General features: G+C 35.6%; 1 protein-coding gene across 2 annotated transcripts in view; it reads right to left on the bottom strand.

The window, feature by feature from the left end:
* The window catches only part of LOC139811001 (scavenger receptor class B member 1), a 37,448-nt gene extending 24,631 nt beyond the window's left edge, over positions 1-12,817 (bottom strand). The window contains exons 1-2 of one of the 2 annotated variants that reach the window (XM_071774991.1): positions 12,632-12,817; positions 10,891-11,037 (exon numbers count right to left, since the gene is read on the bottom strand). In XM_071774991.1, the coding sequence (XP_071631092.1) occupies positions 10,891-11,037; positions 12,632-12,659 (175 nt within the window). In that variant the 5' untranslated portion in view covers positions 12,660-12,817. Of the gene's footprint in view, positions 1-11; positions 1,277-10,890; positions 11,038-12,631 lie in introns of those variants that run through there. The other variant, XM_071774990.1, reaches the window with a different exon arrangement.
* Between the last annotated feature and the right edge of the window lie 10,361 nt (positions 12,818-23,178).

Here is a 23,178-nt window from a genome sequence, read left to right as displayed (position 1 = left end):
CTTCTACTTACGTTTCGACCATCTTTGTCTGCCATCGGCACCCACCGGTAGAGCGGCATTGAAGAATTTATTCACCACCACCGAGGACTTTCTTTGAAGGTGCGCCAGCGTTCGCGTCTCGTCCTGCTCGACCTGTTTATCGCCATTGGGGTTGTTGTTCACTGACGAGTATATTTGACGGCGCGACAAGGTGTTCCAGATCACCATGAGATCCTTCATCTTCGGCAAGTTCAGCCTCGGCGCGATATTAAAGGGGAGGCTTTATCTATTCCGCGACGAGATCTATCGTCGGCGATTCCAGTAGTAACGACAGGCTCGCGCGGCTGACGATAAAGGCGGGTCTTCACTTCGGTGGCACACAGCTTGATTACGGCTTGTGCACGTCGCGATTTACAATGCCGTGTAATTTCACGACGAGAAAATCCACCCGCCGATTATACGCGCGGATATTTCAACACTCTCGATTTTCGGCCTTTACTTTAAAGGCCCTTCACTTTTTCCCGGTGCGGGTTCCGACTCCGACGTAGACTTCCTCGCGTCCTTGCGTACGATCGCAGCCTTCGACCGACGTTTCCGGGACCAAAAGAAATATCCGCGTGGAATTCGGTTATACGATTTCCAATTTCCAAAGTCAACAACGCGCGCTTCGAAGTTAATATTGCTCGGCAAGTAATATTGTTTTCGTCTTAATTCCGACGGATGTTTCAGAGAGTGTTGCACGAGGAGCTCTCGTGGTACCTCGCTGATCGCTCGGAATCGTTTGACTTCTGTAAACCTCTTCCACCGCCTGTCGTATGTCTGATCCCCGATGCCGGTGCGATATGTACGTGCGGCATACGTCTCGGTGCAAGAGTGGCGGCGCGGATCGGTACAGATTTGAAAAATATCGTGCTCCCACTACACATGTGTGGTCGCGCTCTTGTCGCTTAGTAGCCGTCGCGGCGGCGGCGGTGGTGGTGACCGGCAAGCACGTGGAACACCATCCAATCGAGTCACGAGATCGCAATCCCACCTCTAGGAGCTCGTGGTACCTGTTAGAAGCCGTAGCTTCTCGAATCTTCGATCCAGGGGAGAGGAGGCGATATCCCAAGGTTATTCGTTCAACGGTCAACAGACGTTCGCGTTTCAGGATATACCGCCTGCCCTGCCCTTTGTGGCCGCGCGCTCGCCTTCTCGGAACGGATGAATTCACCGGGATCGCCCATCGCCCGTATGCGTCGCATGGCGACAGGGCCGAGCGCGCTGCATTCGGATTTGTTTATGATTCGAGAGTATAATGCACTCTTTTATGAATGAAAAAAAAATATAACAAGGAAAGCGCCTTTATGAGCGTTATAAATTAGAGACTAGAAGACGTATATGAAGCAATTACGACCGCAACATCAGACGAAACGATGTTGCGCGCGGTAATCTTGAAAACGCTCGCATACTCCGGAGAAAGTATGAGCCGATTGAGCATAACTACTTCCCGACGGATTGAAGGTATTACAAAGGGAAATTGAAGTGAGGAGAGCGGCCGAGAATTTAATTTAAAATTTGATTTATCTTCAATTCTATTCACTTGGTTGCCCATAATATCACTTATATGAGTTGTATTGCCCTCTAAGTTCTTAAATAATACAACATACCGCGCGCCGTTCAACGTCATATGTACAGAACCAAGTTTATAAACATATTATTACATATTTATATGATATTGTAAAGCCGCACTGCTTTGCTTTATAGAACATAAAAAAAATTATTTTTAATCAAATTTGAATAATAAGGCAAAATCTGTTAATACTTTTAAATCAAAAGAGATAAATCAAATCTTATCTTCAACATTACAAATGTTATTAATGTTTGCATTTATTAGAGTGTTTTTCATATGCATAACAAGATTAAACGTCATTAAAATGAGTTATTTATGAAATATTTGTTGCTAAATATACATAATAAGATCCAATAATAAGATCACTAGCGAATTCTGACGTCGATAATGTTCGAGAGGGAGGGGTGATGTTTCAGCAAAATTATCTAGTTTGATATTTATCTTAGTATCACACTTAGCTTTTACTCCAGGATCAACGACAGGGACGTGGTGATACTTCTGATCCCATTTTCAGTTTAAAAAAATTTTTTACATATTTTTAGTTTTTTACGTGATTTAAAAAATTTTTTACATATTTTTGTTTCTGACGCGCATGTACTATATATATAGAATACTAAACGGCAGGGATGGGAGGCGTGTACAGGGTCGGGAAAACGAGCCCCCAGTGTAAGAGAACAGGCCTCTCAGGACTTGGTCCACGAGCGTCCGCGTTGATAGGCCTGCTTTAACGTTTAATGCACTTTATTTCCTAGATTATTGAACCAGATCAAGTTAAGTTGTTTTTTTTTATTCGGATGGATCCGCCAGTGACGATCCAACTACTATTTGTATATTATAATGCGTTTCTTCTTCAGATCGTTCAACCTGGTGTTATACGTAACGTCTCTACCGATCGAAGTTTCGCGATGCTGAAGGCAAGAAAATCAACACTGCAATCTCTCAAGATGCAGTCGTAACTGTTCGATAGCACTTATTATGCAATTGGGATCGATTACACGCCACCAGGCGCAGCGAGTATGCATTATTATAAATAAACATCCGCGCTTCCGCATTTTCTTTTACGAGTGAAACAGTCCCGACGTATAAGGTGACTACTCAAGAAAATTGAAATATCAACTGAAGTATTGTTCGACTGCCTTGCTGGGGCGACGATTGCTTTATCACGGTTGCAAAGGCTCTTTAAACGACATCGCGTGTTTTGCCGCTGGTAAAGTATAATTCGTCCGCGAACAACGCGTGCAAGATCCACGTCCTTGCCGATCCTGTTCTCGCAAGTTCGTATAGTCATTGAACGCCTATGCTAAATACGATGTGTCACGATTTTTTACGATCCGGTAGTGTCAGTCGTTAGTGGCAAACCGGTATCGTTCATGTCGGGGGATTCCGCGACCGGTCTCGCGCGAATCCCCCGACATCGCGCTGCGCTGGAAAAGGGAGAGGGGGATTCTCCAACATTATATACTTAATTCCCCACCTCGTTCCCCACTTACTCACCGGTATTTACCGTTTTATGAGACATTTGTCCGGAAATTTAGCGGATGCTATATTTTTCCACTCATTAATATTCCATCTGATCATGATCGTTGTCTTAGAACACTCGTGATTAATTCGAACGTGCTTTAAATACTTGACGATGTAAGAACATTTATCAGTATTTTTTGTTATAACATTGAAACATTCGATAACGCAAAAAGTAGAGGAAAATTTTCTGCAGCTTATGATGAATCTTTTTTCTGCTCTTTTTTTTTAAGCAATTAATAAATCTCCGTTATATTTACACAATTGTGACAATACGTGTAGAGCGAGAATAATAATAGTTATCTAGATTGTAAAATATTGATATTCTTATGTAAATAAAAATTACAAAATATACAGGGTGTCCCATTTTAATTGAAGATGTGGAAAACCGTTTTAGACAAAAGTTGTAGGATATCAAGGGAGACAAATAAAATCAATTTTTGATTTTTTCCTCCTTTGATATCCTATAACTTCTGTCTATATAAAACGTTTTTCCACATCTTTCATATTTTTCGAGATATTTGCATGGGGCATTTAAAATGGCATACCCTGTATAAGTAATTACTATTTTATTTGTCGTGTTTGATATTTAATTTTGCGTCGTATTTATATTCATGCAAGTCGCAGCGTCTCGTAGGAACATCAGAAGCTCGCACGGCGAATGGATAAAATTAGATTTAGCATATCTGATACAACCAGATACGTTGCCTATAAAACCTATACATTCGCGAGAGGGACGAGTGTGTATAAGTTCGAGACTTGAGTGAATTTCACCGGTTCTCACAGTCAACGGCCTTGTTCCGTGCTCAAGGTTGAAAACTCCACGCAAATTATTTTGCGATACGCAAAGTATTTCCGGTTTTTTGTCGCCCCGCTTGCTTTCCTACCTTGAACGAAAAAAAAGAACGGTATGTATTTTTTTCCCTTGTCAAATTATATAAATCAGCATCTAATTTACTATTCAGGAATTAAGATCGATTAAGATACAAACTGCTGGAATATGTCGATAAATATTTTATAACACGTGGTGACAAGCCACTTCAATGACAGAATTTTATAATAGTATCATCCTTATTGCTTAATGAAAAACGATACATTCCAAGTTAAATATATCGAATAGTTATTGCGTTCCGACTTCCGACACATATAGAAGCTATTGAATTATAAATAATTAAACCTTGCAAAACTCGATCGAGTTAATTAGTTCTCAGTTAGAGATTTAAATCGACAACGAAATTCTGACGTCACTCGAGTAATTGTAAGAGTAATTACATTTTCATATAGCAGCACGGACCATCGTGTCTTAATTGATTCTCACACATTTATCTCAGAATTCGCACTGATTAATATCTTCTCTTTCGGCGTGTAATCGTTTAATACACGTTGTCACGGACTACGAGCACATTGCCGACTGTGCACACGTGTAATTTTGACTTTCGACGTCCCGTTAACCCCGTATCGAAACGTATTCGCAGTCAACGAAGCTTGAACACACGGCCATCTGCATTATCATGATAGCGGGTTTCCCGATTATCCGCCCGTTGTATTCCTGCGGCATCACCGATATCGATTATAGCGACATAATCCGGCGTCACTAATTTGGCCCGGAGCCATCGTCGTCGTTTCCATTCCTCCGTCGCGTCGTAGAGAGGAAAGACACTGGATCTCTCGGAGGTAAAAATAATAAAATCGTTGCTTGAGGCAGTGTAACAATAACTCTAAAGTCAATGTACCGTAGAGTAATGTTTGCATTTCAAAGTAACTTTTTCTTCTTCTCGGAAATATATGTCTCGTATGCAAATAACGCGTAATATGCATTTCAACGCTGGAAATATTTAGCGTCTTTTTATATTTCTATAAATAATAAGCAATAGATAATGTATGCGAACATTATCTGATAAGTTTTAAAAAGTGCAGAGATATTAAAAAACGATATTTGCTTGTGAAATCTAGATTATTATAGAAAATTTTCTGATCTCTTTCTTACATTGTCTGAATAAAGATCTTATTATATTTTAACAGTAAAAAAAATCACTTTTGTGAAATGCTTAAAATGTGGGGAGAAAGAAGTTTGTATAAAATTTTCAGGGAAATGTATTTCTATTTGAGTCGCGAGAAATAAACGCATAAATCAATACATAAAAATCAAGATTTATGGTTGTAATCAGTGTTAAGGTCAGACTCGTAAATCGACTTATCGTAATTAAGTAAACGCTGCGCTTATCACCGTATCGTTTTGCGCATCCGTCTTATTGCACTATCATTGTTCTTAATTAAATTAGGCGTAAGATTCTTATAAAACTTTATATCGATAGTTCTGGTTCGGCACTATTTTGATTGACGTATCACCAATCGTCATAAAAGTTCGAAGGATTTAAAATGCGCTTTGACGCAAACAAGTGTGCAAGAGTATTTCTCGAATAAAGTAGGTAGTTACTGAGAGAGCGAAAAGAGATGTTTGCTTCGAATCTCGCGCGTCTGAAGAGTCAAGTTCGCGATAATCGGCACAAAAATCGGATCGACTTCCTCAAACATTTTTTACAGCAACTTAATAAATCGTCGATAACGTCAGTTGTTTTTTTTCTAATTTCTCCGGTATTTGTAGTTTATGTAAATTATCAATCTGCCCCCGTTCACCATTTATTTATGCGCTATCATGGCTGACTAGTGATAACTGTTGCTATCATACGGGTGGTCTATCATATACGCACGTGTTTCGATCACGTTTCCGTCCGCGTTGACGCGCACGCGTTAATTCGCATTCACGACGCTGGCAGACGATTTTAAAAGGACGCGTAGACATTGCAAGATCACGCTATTTCGCCTCTTACGTCACATTATTACGCATTAAGTTGGTTCAGATATTCATGTATTTATTACGCAGTCTGCGTTTGTCAAGACCAATTTTCTCTCACAATATACGAAAGATTGCCTGTGATAAAAGCCAATTGTCGAAGCAATTTATATCGCAATATATCCATATATATTTTTTTGTTTCAAAATTTGGCAAAAAATTAAAATTAAATTTTATTGGAATTATTCATAAGTATGGTTATTCATAAGTATATATTATTCATAGGTAATTATTCATTGATTTCATAGCATTTTAATGTAACTCCTCTAAATATATTTTCCGGTAAAATCTATTTTTTTTTAGATAAGAAGTGAATTGTTACATTATTAAAGAAACCGGTTACATATTTTGATAAGTTACTGCATATTCTTTTGTATCAAAGTGTTTTAAACAATCATAAAAGAAACCGTAACTGTGATAGCTAATTGAAGAATATATGATGCGTAAAAATTGCGTGTTACGATCTCACACTCGAACAAGTATCTTAATTGTACGAGATATCTTATGATATGTCTATATGACCTAGTGTCACGAATACGATAAAACGTAATTAATGGCAAAAGATATCTATCACATGCAATGTCATAAATGCTCTACGTGATCTATAATGTTTTTTCTTTTCCTTGACAATAAAAGCGATTGTCAAGTTTAGTACATATCAAGTGAGCAAATTGAATACACATTAAGTAATACGTATGAAGGTAATAGTTCTAAGCTAAGAATTTGAAGATTTTTTAAAATGGAAAACGGAATATATATTCTATTGATGTAAACTCAATTAATTTTAATTTGTCATTAAAATTTAAAAGCTTAATTTCTGTGATATATTAAATAAATATAAAATCTATTAAAATAAGATCCATGTAAAATTGAGTAAAAGACAAAGTTTCGAGGCATCTTTTTGCACTTTTTAATATTCAGAAATCTTTATTTTTCTAAATTATCTAATTCTTTGTCTTTGTTAATTTGTTTTTAATTTATCAAACAATTAAATGGAATGGCGTTGCGCAAAGTTCTATGTATAGACAATTTATAAATATTTCATGAAAGATTTTGATATTATATTAAAGGTTAACATATAATTTGATATTGATATATTCTGCGGTTATTGGGACTTTCCGATCTTGCGATTTTAAATTAGCATCGGTAATATAGCCCACGAAGTCTATTCGCAGACATTAATATTTCGTATGTGGTGTCGCATTGGAATTTTTGCATTTCATCTCCGATTTCGACGCGAAACAGGCGAACGATCGTGACGGCGGGCCAAAAAAAGAAACCGCCTATGTGTATGAATAATTATGACGCGCAAGTATGACGCGACTGAAGACGATAGCTTGCGGAAGTTTAACGACCATTGTGACATTCCTGTTCGGCTTGAATTATGCATCGGGAATGCTAATCCATTTAATTTTGTCTCAAGGATAAAAAAAATTTACAGTTGTCAATAGTTTTTTCGGCAGATAAACATCTTTCCGTTATCTTACTTTACATACAATACTGTACTATTTATCGCGCGTAACTTGAAAATAATCATTCGATAACGTGTATTCAGCAATGTTTATCAGTCTAATTAGGATTTTTTTTAGCAAAATAATAGTTGAATGGTATATGTATAATTACTTCAGCAATTCTCTAGCAATTATTGAGCGATCATTAAAATTGTGGGAAATAATAGAATAACTAAATTGATATTGATTCATTCGTCTGCGCTATACTTTTCCATTTCCTTATACAATATACCTTGATTAGATAAAACAAAATCGTTATTTTTATATCTTCCTTTTTTCCCTATCTTTTTTTATATTCTAAAACTGTCAGAACTTTAGAAATCTATATGCATAGTTGTAAAGTTGAAGAATTATTTCTAAGAAGATAATGGCAACCCACCGAGAGTATTTTGCACATGAGAACCCTTCTATAACTGCTCGGTCATCAGTGTTAAATTGTAGATGCCATATATCTGTCGCACACAGATATATTGCAGAGGGGTCACGATGTTCGAAATCGAGCAAAACAACATAAGAAGAGAAGGTTGAAGAATGCATGATTTCGTATTCTCATTTATTATGCGAAAAAGAACGAGCTGAAAAAGGGTAAATGCCTCTGTGGCGTCAATGCTTGATTAGAAAACGTATTGGTTTTGAAAGATTTTACAATTAAGATTAATTAGCCATTATCAGCTCGCAATAAGTGACATGTTGCAGATGTTGCTTTTAGTATTGTGAAAACAGAGGTCTTTACTGCTTTTTTGTAGGTTGCACAGGATAATTTTATGTCGTTCTTTAGAACGACTATTCAGAACTTGTAATTTATTTTTTAGTAGAGCTACTTAGAATTTATAATGCAGAATGTTTAAAACAAAGAATGTGCATTAATTTATACATCTTAGTGTTAATATATAGGAAGCATTATCTATAAATTCTAAATCTTATTGGATAATATTTATCAATAAATATTTTGACATTCTGTCAGTCGACTTTGCGTCAGTCGGATTCAATCATTTTTACGGAGAAAAATGTATGCGGATAAATCGTGTTGCAATATTTGATAGTAGTTATCATAACGTATGAACAACAAATGAGAAAGTCATTCGTTAAGAAAACAATTTTTTAAACAGTTGAGAGTCTCTGGTTAATTTATGGTTCTCACGTGATTCATTTTGAATCACACGCTTGGTCCATCATAATTAATGAGAATTCTTTCAAAACCAGATTTCGAATTTTTTCTGTGTGTTTATGTCGGAATCGACATGTTTATGTCAGAGCGATATGGAAAGTACATTCGTATCTATTTTAAGATACATAATTAACCATCTATTTTTCTGTAATTGCAACACGCTGAAAAAATGCAGCATGTGTTGTTATTCGTTACAACAGGTTTTAATGAAATTTTAAATTTCAGTGCGCTCGCAAACACAAAGTTATCGCATCGCGGGGATCGCGGCGCATCGTTAAGATTCATCTTATGCATTATATAATAATGGCGCACTTTTGACGCAAATGAAGGAAAAAACGATCTTGTTTTATGAAACACTTTGTGCATATGGAATTCTACATAATAACCGCTTATTAATTCTCTTCCAATAATCCGCGTGTTGATCTTATATTCAAATACCGGATTATGAAGGAAACCACAGACGCGTGATTAATTGCTATGACGTAGGAAATGTGAGATACTTTTCCACGTTATGACTCTTCGTATCCACGTTTGATTCATTTTTCGTGTAATCATCTGTGAAACGATCAAAAGATACGATTCCACAAAGTCACGAGATTCACATTATTATTCGTATACGGCACACGCTAAAGTGTGACAATATAATTTAATTTAATTTGTGCTAAAATAAATAAAAAAAATTTAAATTTACTGCGAAGACTTCTCAAGAAGATTCTATAGAAATTATTTAAATATGTTTAATATTTCTTCATTGCAGAAGAAACTCTTATATATTTACATAATTGTTTTGCATAAAAACTGACGGAATTCTAGTTTTATATTAATTACAAAATATGCAAACATATTTTTTGAGTTATCTGATTATTCGATTCCAAACTAGAAAATTATTAAACTCGTAATAATTAAGACCCAGTAAATTTGTTCAGACAATTTATGTAAATGTTACCTATATGCTACATAAAAATTTCTTGGACAATTATTAAAAATAATATCAAGTTTATGCGAGAATTTTCGAAGATAGTTTAATTTTCTTATTGCAACTTTCATATTTCTAAAAAAATATCCTTTAAAGATTAAGCATTACAAAAACTACAGAGAAAAGTAATATTATTAACAATGTATGAATGTTTTTTGTTTGTTTAAATTTGTACTATATGAACTATAAACATTACATACTACTCGAATCAAATATTTCCTTTGACGTAAATATCACAAAAGAATTTCCACGATATTGTTAGGATTGTGCAATTTTTCCACTCATAATTTCTGCTTCCTCTATAATCGAGGAACGCGAGAAGTATCATTTTTCTATAATAATTATGCTATAATTATACGGAACATGCGCGTTATCTGGCTTTGGTCTGTGGAAAATCTGTTTAGCTCGACTGTTTGTGTGTGATTAAGATACGATAATTATAGTACATTTGTCATAATTTGACAGCATTAATTTAAAAAAAATGTTTTTATCTGATTTTATACGGAAACAAAAACGAGCAATTCATTAAGTATGTCATTTGTAAAATACCTAATTGCAATTTACATATATAAAACAAAAAAAATAATAAAAAATCTAGATATTATTTGAGAAATTGGACAGCTATAGTTTCTGATGAAGATAAGTTACTTAAAAATTAATAAAAAATTAACTCAAACATTATATTTTAGAATGTCGTATATCAATAATACTTAGAATTATTATGTAAAATATATTAATTACGTCAATTCTCTTTCAGAAGCTGTGAGAAGCATTCGCTTCTTGTATTATAAAATCAGCTTTGTATATAGTCTTTCATATTAATATATAATATTATAACATAAATTATAATATTATAATATATTTATTATATTATGATATAAATTATAAAATATATAAAGATAATAATAATATAATATATAATGACTTATAGTAATTTATAAGTTTGTGCAATAAGGATAATAATTGTTTTTGAAGATATATACGTGGTTCATCAATAACGAGAAAAAATACAAGCAATTTCGCGAGAGAAGTTCTCGCGATTTTTTTTATCACAAACGATTTATCGGTTCAAAAAATAATAATGATGAATTACGTACCTATAAGTTCAAACGAGCGCTGCGCGTCAATAATGGCTGCGTTGCAAAGCAGTCATTTTCTGCGAAACGCAGCCAATATTTTTAAGTAAAATGTATGAGTTAAGGCCATCACCAGTGAGTAACCAGGAACAACCCACAATACATTTTACAAGTATTGATCTTATATTAAAATTACGTTTTGGCCGCGTCGGTAATAAAACCGGTGGCAGATCCGCCGTGTCCTCCGTGATCTTCTTTATTCCTTTTCTTACATACCAGGCTTCTTCTTGGTACCATTGTCTGACTACTTCTACAACCCTCCTCATCTCCATTGAGATTATACCTGAAAGATGATTTTGCAGATTTCGAAACTTGTTCCTTTGATGGGTTTTTAAGCGCATCTGGCCCAAACAATATAAAAAGCCACAAAAGTATCTAAAGACACGTTCAAGGAAAAATTTCAATTTTGCATAAATTTAGATACATAGATTGTTTATAATTTAATAGTAACATTTTGATTTCAATTCTTTGTCGAGTTTACCGAATTTATCATATATATTTCTTAATACGTTTTGATTAACTGAATAAATTAATTTTTGTTGATTTTATTGTTTTGTACTTATTTCTTTTCATTGTTTGCAGTTGACAGTATCGGCTATAAAAATAATTTATTATTTAATTTTTCTTGTAAAATACTTAAAAAAAATAGTTTATTTTTATCTATTTAAGTTAAATGTTATAATACTTATATCAAATTTTGCATAAAATAAAAAATTATAAATAAAATAAAATAAAATTTTAAAATTACAGGTAATATATATATTATACCTACTATATATTTTCTTTCTCATACAAACGTTACGCTAACGGAATGTTCTCTTAATAAATAGAAATAATAGATTATAAAACAACAGTAATAATGAAAATCTGACCAATTATATCTAGCTATATTGCATGATATATTTTATTAAATACGATTCCGTTATTTTCTACATTGAAATCAAAATATCAGTGAGCGGCAAATATTGCTACTTAATCATCGCCTAAACGAACTTGTTCGAATCATACATGTTAAGCAAGAACGATCATGCATAAGCAATGATTTAAAATAAATAGAAACAAAATTTGTTTCCAGTTGGTTACGGTCTAATTGTAGCGGGAAAGCAGATAATATTCAAATATTCTAGGTAAGTAAGCTAGGAGAGTTATTAAAGTGTCATATAATTGATAACGTACATAAATTGTACAATAAAATGTAGGTATTAGAAAAATTTAAATTTTTCTTATTCCTTTTTTGCTTTCTAACGGGCTAGGTACTTAACAGTCTATTTGCATTTAATAAATCTATCTGTTAATTCTTACATTGCTAAATAAATCTTATACAAAATATTAATTTTACACATAAAGTTTTCTAAGTGGGACGTATTGCACAGTAGAATTTATGAAATGCAGTCTATCTTTTCTTAGATTCTGTTTTTGGAAAGAAATCAAAACAATAATAAAAATAATAATAAAAAAAACTCCATTAAACAATCAGGATTGGATCTTGGTTATCCAATAATGTTATAATATTAGAGTAAACTTTACGTACAATTCTTCATAGTTTGCTAAGGCAAAGCATTGCACGTAAAATTCACTCTAATAATATTATTAGGCAACCAAGCTCCAATCTTATCGCTTAACGGCGGTTTTCCTTAATTTGATTGTATATCATATATTCCACTTAGTTATTGTATTGATATAAAAAGACTTATATAAAATTATTAAAAATAATTATTAAACTCCTCAATTGGGAGAATAAGCTATTAGATGTCGCATTTGATATTTACACAGGCGTTATTTTTATTGAATTAAAGAAGGCGTTAATTGTGAGCAAAAAAAAGTTTTAATTTCATTCAATTTTATTACTATTATCATACAAGTCGCATTTTACTCACGGATAATTATTCTAATATACATCAGCATTCTGAGAATTTGCGGATGCACACACTATACACAGTTGAATCGCAGAATATTTGCGACAAGTGAACGTAGAACGCAATTCTTGACGGCCAACGTCTCCAACAACGTCTGTTCGTCCACTGAGTGCAGGCCGCAGCTCCCGATCCTTATTCACAGCCGTTCCAACAAAATCTTCGGGTGATAACACCACTCAAGCCGCTAGATAAAGACCAAGATCGACTCAAGTGACCTATTATTTGTTATGAATCCGTGGGAGAAATTGCTATCCTGCTGTTTATCGATGATCGCCGATGTACCGGACGGGGGTTAAAAATGTATAACGGAAATGTTCCGGTACATTTCTTCCATATCCTTATAAAGTTCAACCTGATCTACAATTTTTCAACGTGCTTGCAAAGAATTATACATTTTATTTCTATGACATTAGTCACTATTTCAAGTATAGCTCTATGTAGAAGATGTATGAAAGTCAGTAGGTACGCTCTAAAACCGAAAATTCCCATTTTTATTATCTTTTCAGCATTCTATTTTCTAATCTTCTTAGCAGCCAGAATCTGAATAATATGTTTAAATCCAGAATATTTTTATAAATAAATTTTTAGACTATTTATTTTTATTAATACTTTATAATTAATGTTATTAATTATAAATTAAATGATAAATTAACAATCTGTTCTTAATATAATACTGTACTAATTATTTTTCACGGATAGAATCATTAGTGACAAATAGGTGGACGATATATTTTATACCAAGCCGCTATATCGTCTAAAAGATACATAAAATCCTCTTACAAGCAATACATAAATTAATTAATTAGCATCGGTATAATTAATCTAACTACAAATTCTATCGCGCTGCTTTGAAATTTATGAGGATGTTCTGCAATTCTTCCTAATATCGTGTTAACCCTCTTATCAGACGAGAACATAGGTCACGCGTCTGATTATTGTTACAGTTTTATCAAGTTTAATACCATGCACATTACAAGCGATGTATACAGAACGTGTTAACTCGAGAGCGTGTTAACTTGGGAGGGTGCAGATTCGACTAATTAGTACATGCCTCTCAGTCATTTTGATAAAAATTTATTTTTGTACATTTCTGCATCGTAATTAATTAATAGTTGACAAAAACATCTTAAGAATTAAAAAATATATATGTAGTAATAAACAACGATAATTTTATTACTTATATTTTTTTCTTCCCTTCTTGTTTCTCTTTTTTTCCTCTCTTTTTAAATATATTATTTTTGTTATATACATTTATTAATATAAAATAAATTAATAAGATGTTAAAGTACTTTTATGTTTATTATTGATTAAATTTATTAATAAAATTATATATATTTTTAAAATTCGTATAGAACCAGAAAGAGATACAGTTACAATTCTGTAATCCTAATAATCCTGTATTGAGATAATTAATTTTCCTCTTGTTATGTTTTAAAATTAGTTGATATTATTTAAAAAAATCTTTTATTGCACGTTAATTACAGATATTTATTATATTGGAACGTGAGCAGTTTTAAATTAATGCCACGTGTATAGCTAGCTGTGAAGAAATATGTGTAAATTTAATGCTTATTGTAATGTTATTCAGTTTATTAACATAAAGAGTCTATTAATTTGTGTATTTTGGAATTTCGTAAACTTAATTCCGAGGTAAGAAACGAATATCGAAGAATGCACAAAAGTCGCATAAAGGAAAAGACTCGCAACTAAAATGCTGTGTAATTGTCTTATAAATTCAGTGAATAAGTCCGTCGAGGAAAATATTACTTAATTATAATTGCTTTACGATATTGCGATTTCATCATATATGAAATATCAAACGCAGGATACACTCTCGCAATCAATGTGCTCATCCTGTGTCCACGAGAGAAACGCGAAACATTCTCGTAATCAGGTTTAACAACGAGAATGTATTTCGCAGAAAATAGGTATATACTGGTTTCAAACGAAACATTTTAACATAACTTTCCATGATAAATTAATTTGTACACAACACATTTCTTAAAATTAATTAAGAAAAAAAATCACGTAAGTTTCCTTTACTAATGTTTAGATAAAAAGGATATCAAATAGTTGCTACAGTTTATTAATTTCAAGGCTTATATATATTATAGCAATTTTATTTTCAGTGTCAAAATAATTCAATATTTATAAAAACTATTTATTAACATTATTTATAAAAACTATTTTATTTTATTAATATATTTATTATACACTTATTTAATTTATAAATTGTTCTATTTCTTCTAGTAATTACAAAATTATTTCCTCCAATGCAATAGTAACATTTATTTTATATTAAATTAGTATCAAAAGAATAAGATTTCAAAATCTACCCATTAATTGTAAATATATTTTATCAATTCTTTTCTTTATATCTTGAGTGACGAATGTTTCCTTTCATCCTTTTCTCGCACAACATTTTATCCTGTTTACGTTTTCCTTTCTTTTCCGATATTTCTATCAACTTCTTGCGTCAATTTTTGTTTATCTTCGCTCTTATTAATACCACTCACTTCAATTGATTTCTTTATTTTGCTCTTCGAAATATCTCTTCTTTCTTTTCCCTTATCTAATGTTAACATGCATAAAAGAAGTTGCTCCTACATAAAGGTATTAAATTAGAAAGCCAAAAGAATTAGTACAGACAAAGCTCACCTTTGGCAGACGTGATGGAAGAGACGTTACGTCGACGTTGATTAATAATCCATTCTCTCTCAGATAATGAAGGTTGAATTTTCTTTAATAATATATCGACCGGTGAAGTCTTTTTTAATGATTGTAAGCGTTGAGTTTCACGGCTCTTTTGCTTTTTATAATCGCGGGCACTGTTTCCTAAAAAGCTTTTATTTGTTTGATCGCGTTTCTTGCTTTTATTATCGTTACTGGTATTCTCCATCTCAATTTTTCTAAAATTAATAGTAGTTTTTTCTTTACGTCTCTTTCTTTTTGCTTTCATGATTTTTTTCTTTCTTCCATAATTTAATTATATTACTAAACAAATTTGTATAAATTTGTAAAATATTACAAAAGTGTAACGTGACATTTTATCTATTAGATCGTATATATAAATTCGGATTCGAAAACTTTTGTTTTGAATATTTATAAAGCAAATCGATGCTTATCTCTGTACAAAATGCCAAAATTAAATATGTAACAGCATTTACTTTTTAATCAATAATATTTAATTAAAACTGTTAATCAAAATAATTAAAAGGAGATAACTCATAGAATTTTAAACTTATTTCTCAAGAAACTTATTTATTATCAAATATTATCAATACATAAATTGATATATAGCATTTATTAATACCAAAAGCTATCTGGCAAATTACTTACGTAATTAATGTAGAATAAACGAGTTTAGTTTTTAAAAAACGTCTTTTTTCTTTGTATCTTTGACCTTAATTTTATTCGAGATCAAATATACGCGAAATATTTATGCTAAAAACGATGTTTTGGGGAAAGCTAGCGCGGTTGACCTCTTTCTTTTCGCTGTTTTTTGAACTCTGATCACTAGCAGGCCTTCGACAGCCGATCTCTCCCTTGCCAAATATTACGTGACCCAATCACATGACAACACGCCTAGAAGTTATTGCAAGGAGACGCGTGATCAGCTGTCACGTGCGAAACAGTAAGAATTTGAGTCCTTCTCGAAAGCACGATAATCACAAGTCAAGACCTAACCGAAAGTAAAATATAAACATGACTGATAGACACATTATGACAAAGCAAATTCATCTTACATTAATTACAATTACAATAGTGCTATCGGTGCTATCATTATGCTCTTTAAATAATATTGTATATAATTTAATTTCGATATGTAGTACTTAAATAGAGTTTTATCGTAACGAAGGTTCGTCGAACCTTCGACAAGTTATCTTTCTGATAAATTCCATGCATTTCGTAATAGAATCTATTGTTGCATACCTCTATTACTGTTTGATTTTAACGATTGATTAAAGTCTAAGACATTTTTATGCTTTTCTAGTTTAAAGTACTGTCAATGTACATACATACAAATAATTTATTGCGTCAAATGTCAAATGTTAAAAACGTAACAATGTATATTAACATTCTGATCGCAATATTTTTCGATATCGACTTAATCTGCTGATAATTTCATTTAGTTTAATTCAACATGCAATTAATAACTTGAAATTTAAATCTAATCGTGTACTTTGCCCAGCCTGCAGTCACTCATTAATAGCCGAAATTTACATGTCAGGTATAAGAAAACGTAAACACAATAAGCTGTTAAGCGTAATCTTGTATGTTGCTTATGTCATTTACTATAATTAGGTTAACTCTCTTAATAAATATTTAAAACTTTACTAAATCATAATGCAAACATATATTATACGTTTAACTAATAATACTTTTATTAAAAGTAGAAATATATAAGACAAAAACATGGATCGTAACAAGGGGACAGCATCCGATTTGAAGAAAGAGAAAGCAAGATCATTAAAGATGAAAATAAGGCAGCTTGCTAAACGCAATGAGATAGTCTCGGCCGAGACTATCGCTACTGTCGGAGATGTTACGAGAGATATGGAAATTGACAAAGATAATACGCCGAGCAGCGACGAGTTCGATGAGGATCTGGAGGAAGAATATCGGAATTTGAACAATATGCTCGATTTACCGAACGATACTTATTCCCTTACTAAAATTACAGCGGAGTTACCCTCATGCGTTAAATACGGAGTTCGTTCCGGTCTGATTCACTTGAACATGCCGCATTTCTCACCGTTATCCAGAGGTTATCAGGTAATCACAACTGACCCATGAGCCAATAATGAACTTTATTTAAGAAATACTTTTCTTAACGTCTTTTCATACCAAAGCAATAATTACATTAACAGTTTAATGTAAAACAATTATTTTTGTTAAATATTGAGTATAACAGCTCCCCCCCTCCTTTGAAATTTTCAAATTCTATATATATTTTGGGTAGTAAAAGAAATTTAGAGAAGGAAAATTATCGCCCATTATAATTAATACTTAAAATATCACGATGTCGATAAGTAAAGAAATAATAATTTATATTTATGGATATATATTTCGCTTCTTACTATTAGATCATATGTTATTTACAACTTCATTCAATTACATATTTTTTAAAATTATAATCTTTGTTAAAGCAGAGAATAGTAGAAAGCATAAATACAGAGTATTCTCTGCTTTATCTAATCATAAACAAACGGAACATGAGCGACGATATTTCCTTCTTAGAATCTTTTTTACGATTCACAAAATACACAAAATTTGAAAATTTTAAAGGAATCGAGGGGGGAGGGGCGACGTTATTTATACTCAATATTTACCTTATTTTTTTAAATATTGTTAAACGTTGCTTTGCAGTTTCTCATTTCGCAGCTCTAATAACAGGGTGGCGCTATAGCGATCGCAGCTTTCGCAACGACCGCGATTCACAAATCTCGCTGCTGGAACGAGGCGGTGATCGATCAAATTGTCGAGGACGGCGACACTTTTTACTGCGAGTCCTACAAAGACGTGAACACGAACGATCGCCGGACGATGACCATCCTCGACTTGAAAAGGACTCTTCTCCTGCGGAAAAAGTTTAATGTGAAAGTTAAGCTCGAGGATCCGGCGTACGCCGGCAAGTTTCGTTCGCGCGATCCGACGGAGCTTCATTTGGCGAAGGCGTTGGAGCTGTTTTTCGAGCGACACGACGCCGGGATCTTGACGTCGCCGGTGCTCAATATAGCGATCTGGCGAGACTCGAAGTACTACAACATATTTGACGGTCAGGCGCGACGAGAAAGCGGCGAGCCGGCGGCTGACGGGGTCGGCGGGTCAGCCAAACTGTTTCTCGTGAAGGACCTGATAGGGCTGCTGTTCATCATCCTTGAGAAGAGTAACGTGCGAAACGAACCTTTCGTGATTTATCCGATATCTATCAGCGAAGTCGAGACCGTTTCTCCCGAAGAGCCCGAGGAGGCCGCGATGGCACTCGAGAAGCCGCGAAGAAGACCGAGCGGTTATAAAATTCATCAGCAACACCGAGCCGTGATACAGGGCTCTTATCATCTGACGCATCCTGCCGTACAGGAAGCTCTGCGAGGTAAAGGACACCTGATCGTAGCCGTGGCGGCTTTGATATATTCCCGACTGATCAGCGCGAACAAATGGACGAGCGCTTTGCTTGACCTGATCTTCAACCAGTCCAACATCTATCTGATCGATCTAGCTAGAGTTCTGGAGAGGAAGCTCGACGACGAGTTCGAACTTCGGTTGGACGACTTGATGGGCGACGTTGTCCTCGGAGTGTATTCCGCCAAGATAAAGGTGGACGCGAATGTAATGCCGAGTCAGGCGCAAAAGGGTAAGGTTACCATTGACAGCGGCATGGAGCAATTCTTTGAGACGCAGGAATGCGGAATACTCGAGATCAAGAAGATCTTTTACGCGATCTGGAAGGACGGTAATGCATACTACTTTCTCGACCCGTTTGTTTGTGACGACGAGGGTTTCAGGGTCGATTACAAGGAACACACGACGGGCGATACCATCAGAGAAGCCGCTTGCGTGACCATGAATAGCACTTTAAACGAGGTGGTGGAGACGGTACTGGAAAATACCGGCAATAAAGAGAGCGATCCTTTCTCGATACACGGAGTCAAGGTGCTTTATGTCAAGACTGGAGTGATTACGCCAGGTGGTCCGCTCGAAAAAGTAATTTATCGGGAGAGCGGTACGAACCGCAGACCGCGGGCCCCATCGCCACCGGCACCGCTGGATGTGACGAAGACCGATCTAATCGACACGACGCCACGTTTACGACCAGACTCGCGTAAATTCGTAGAAGTGTCTATTCAATATCCAGAGATTATGCGGAACGTAGATCAATACATGATGACGGCTGACGAGCCGACGACTTTTATATATGCGCAAGAGAAAAGAAAGGAAGTAGACATAGAAGAAGAAGAAGAAGAAGAAGAAGAAGAGGAAGAAGAAGAAGAAGAAGAAGAAGAAGAAGGGGAAGGGGAAGAAGATGTAGAAGAAAAGACGCAAAATAAAATAGGTTATATCATGGGATATGAAATGATAAACGCACATCGTTTTTTTGTTCGCGGTACCAAAACTTGCATGATGATTACATATCCGCGATCACAAGGTAAACAAGGATTAATAATTGGCTTAACTGCGTTGGTATATAGGAAATTAAAGGAACCGGCCCGCTGGCGAAATATAGACGTGGATCAAATTCTTGACATCGGCAACGAGGCTTATGAACAAGTTATAATGTGGATTGAACGAGGCCGACCAGAAATAAAAGAAGTGAAAGTGAGAGAAAAAGAGGGAGAGGAGGAAGAGGAGGAGGAGGAGGAGGAGGAGGAGAGGGAGGAAGAAGAAGAAGAAGAGGCTGAAGAAGAAGAAGAAGAGGAAGAGGAGGAGGAGGAAGAAGAAAAAGAAACTGTCGCTCGGAAAGTTACACGCGCTCCGAGTCATTTAGATGTCTCTCTCTTACCTCCCAGATTGAAACTAGCTGAGAATTACGCGTTTTTCAAGACGAGTATGAACGTTGTCGACGGCGACGCGAATCCTTTGGCTAATCTCGCGGAGGCTCTCGAGTATTACTTCGAACGATATTCCGAAGTGATATTGGAAAACAGAAGACTGATGTACGCCATGTGGAAGGAGGATGACAAATTTTTCCTGTTCAATCCTTACGGTAGTGATTCAGAGGGATGGCGTATTTGGAATTATTCATCTGCGTTTATCGTAACGGACAGTCTCAACGAACTGGTTGACCTTCTTTACGGTGTCTTAGAATACAACGATCCGCGTTTCTCACTTCATTTCGTAGCTCTCGACGCGATAGAACCGGGAAAGTACAAGTCACCCACGGAAATTGTAATTCCAGATGAGAAAATGAGAAAAACGTTCCAAACAAAGTTCTTACCAATTACTGATGACGATTTAGTGAAGCTCGAGGAGAAGAAGCCGGACGTTGTCGACGTAGAAGCGAAAGATCTTGTTGATAAAGAGGATGTAATAGAAGAAGAGGAAGAAGAAGAAGAAGAAGAGGAAGAAGAAGAAGAAGAGGAAGAAGAGGAAGAGGAAGAAGAAGAAGAGGAGGAGAAAGAGGAGGAGGAGAAAGAGAAAGAAAAAGAATTTGAAGATATCGATTTAGAACCGCTAGAAGATCCTGTTGGGACAATCGAGGAATCCCTACAGCCCGACGCACCTTACCGCTTAAACTTGGCTCTCTTGACCTCCACAGTAAAAATCCAAGATCCGACCGAAGAAGAGTTGAATGGCTTGCCTGAGGAAGTGATACTGGAAAAGATGAAGTACGATCACCCACCGCCGTACGTGATGCCGCCGAAGAGAACGCTCCGCATTTTGCTGGAGGCAAAATTGGCGAACAGGTCGATCCCGTCGCTCGTATCTAGATTTTCGATCGATTCAAGGCTGAAAATCAAGAAGGGCGATGTCTCCGTGGAACCTATAACAACTGCGATTGTGCCGTTGCTGCGAGACACGAAACCTTCGAAGATGATCAAGCTATCTTTCGGGAGGTACTTGTACTCGAGATTGCCTCCGATCCGTATGGTGCCTCTAAGAGCTATTGACGAGGGTTACATCCAGGACGAAGAAATCGATAAAGCGATTGACGAAAAATATCCCGGACGAGGGGAGCTGGAAAAGAAAGAAGACGAAACGTTAGGGAAGTTATCGAGAGTGTTTTACGCCGCGAGACCAGAACTGATACCACTTGGACCGATCATTAAAACCCCCGTTTTAACGATAAAGCACCTGATAAGTCCCGATGAGCGGAAACGAAAGATCGTGCCAAAGGCGAAAGAAATAGTGCCTGCTGTCAAAGAGAATCTCCGCGATGCGGAAAAGCTACTATTCAAATTAATATTCCCGAAATTCCGCCCTGAGCTGCAGGTTAATTTTCAATAATTTTCCAATAATTACAAAAATATAATAAAAGAACGCACATTATTATACAATATAGTCCAAAAAAATTGCAAAACTATCACATTTTTTTATTTGTATAAATATTATTACTTATTATATTTTTAATTTTTACAAAAACTTTTTTTAGTCTAATTAAGTTTTCTTTGCATTCAGCCACCGGACAAGAAAAATGATGTCAAAACGGTAGAGATGCAGAAAATGATAATTAGTGCAGAAGATTTAGAAAGAAAAGTAGAACTTCCATCATCGAAAGTTATCGGTTTCCAAGTAATTTTAATACATTCAAAACATGTCACGTAAGCATTTGATATCTCATATCACGAAAGTTTCATAAACTATAATTAGTATCTGTTTTCTATCATTTTTGCATGTAATTGGATACTTGATAAGTGACCTATTTAGCGCGCTGTTGATCTAAATATTACTTTAAGGTTGTGGATGAAAACGTGGAGATAATACGAGGCAATATCAGTCTGCTGGATCGCGCAAGAATTGATTCTGCTTACTTCAAACCTTGCTACTACGCGGCTATATACTGCATTTTGACGAAAATCGTGCTGGATGTAGATCGCTTTCCCGCTAACGCTCTGGATCAATGGATTCGCTTCGCCGATATGCTCGACCAACATGTCGGCAGATTGCGACACAATGGGTATAGAACGTTTGACAGGATAAACATGTTTGGCAGAAGTTTCAACATTGTTCTGAAAGAAATCACCTGCTCCGACCTCGAGAGTTCCCCAACCGACGAGCTTGATATTATCGTGAAGAAATTTCTAGAAAAACATCAGACCGGTATATTGGTGTTGACAAATTGCGCCTACGCAATCTGGCAGGCGGATGATAGATATTACGTTTTCGATCCTTATCCTTGCGACGAGAAAGGTCAGGCGAACGAGGAGGGCTACTGCTGCCTTATGAGGTTCCGCGATCTCAGGTCCATGCTCGATAGAGTTAAAGAAAACGCCGGCGAAACTGCGAGAGAGCCTTTTCGCCTCTACACCGTATTAGTCACTCACATGGAAATGACGAAACGTAAACAGAAACGGAGGAACGTCAAGCGTCGCGCGAAGCAGCTAGAGGAATCGGAAGAGTCGGTTCGCGACGACGTAAAGTTGGACGTGACAACGCCAACGGTCGAGTCCGAAATGTCTCTGATCGAGTTAGCCGAGTGGGTCGCACCGGATCCGGAATTGGATCCCGATCGTGACGTCACGGCCGTAGGTTTTACGCCGATGCGGTATCACGAGGCCTCGATGCTCGAGGCGATTGTTTTGGAGAACGACATTACCGCGCCTGTATTGACGCCGTTCAAAGAGCCGTCGGAGATCGATCGCGATCAGGATCGCGAGGAAACGGCGATGGAGCGAAGAATACCGCCCGAGAGGCTATTTCGTAACCATACGGCCATCGCAATCCCCATCGATCTCTGCATCCTGGCGTGGTCGTTGATCCACGATCCTGCGTCCTGGTCGGAACGTACTATCAACGGCTTACTCGAGGCTGCCGTCGATTACGCCTTTGACAACGCGTTGGCGAGC

Source organism: Temnothorax longispinosus, chromosome 4 (genome assembly GCF_030848805.1).
Source record: "Temnothorax longispinosus isolate EJ_2023e chromosome 4, Tlon_JGU_v1, whole genome shotgun sequence".
Classification (NCBI taxonomy): Eukaryota; Metazoa; Arthropoda; class Insecta; order Hymenoptera; family Formicidae; genus Temnothorax; species Temnothorax longispinosus.
Note: the sequence above shows the minus strand (reverse complement) of the source record. Positions and strands in the feature narration are given on the sequence as shown.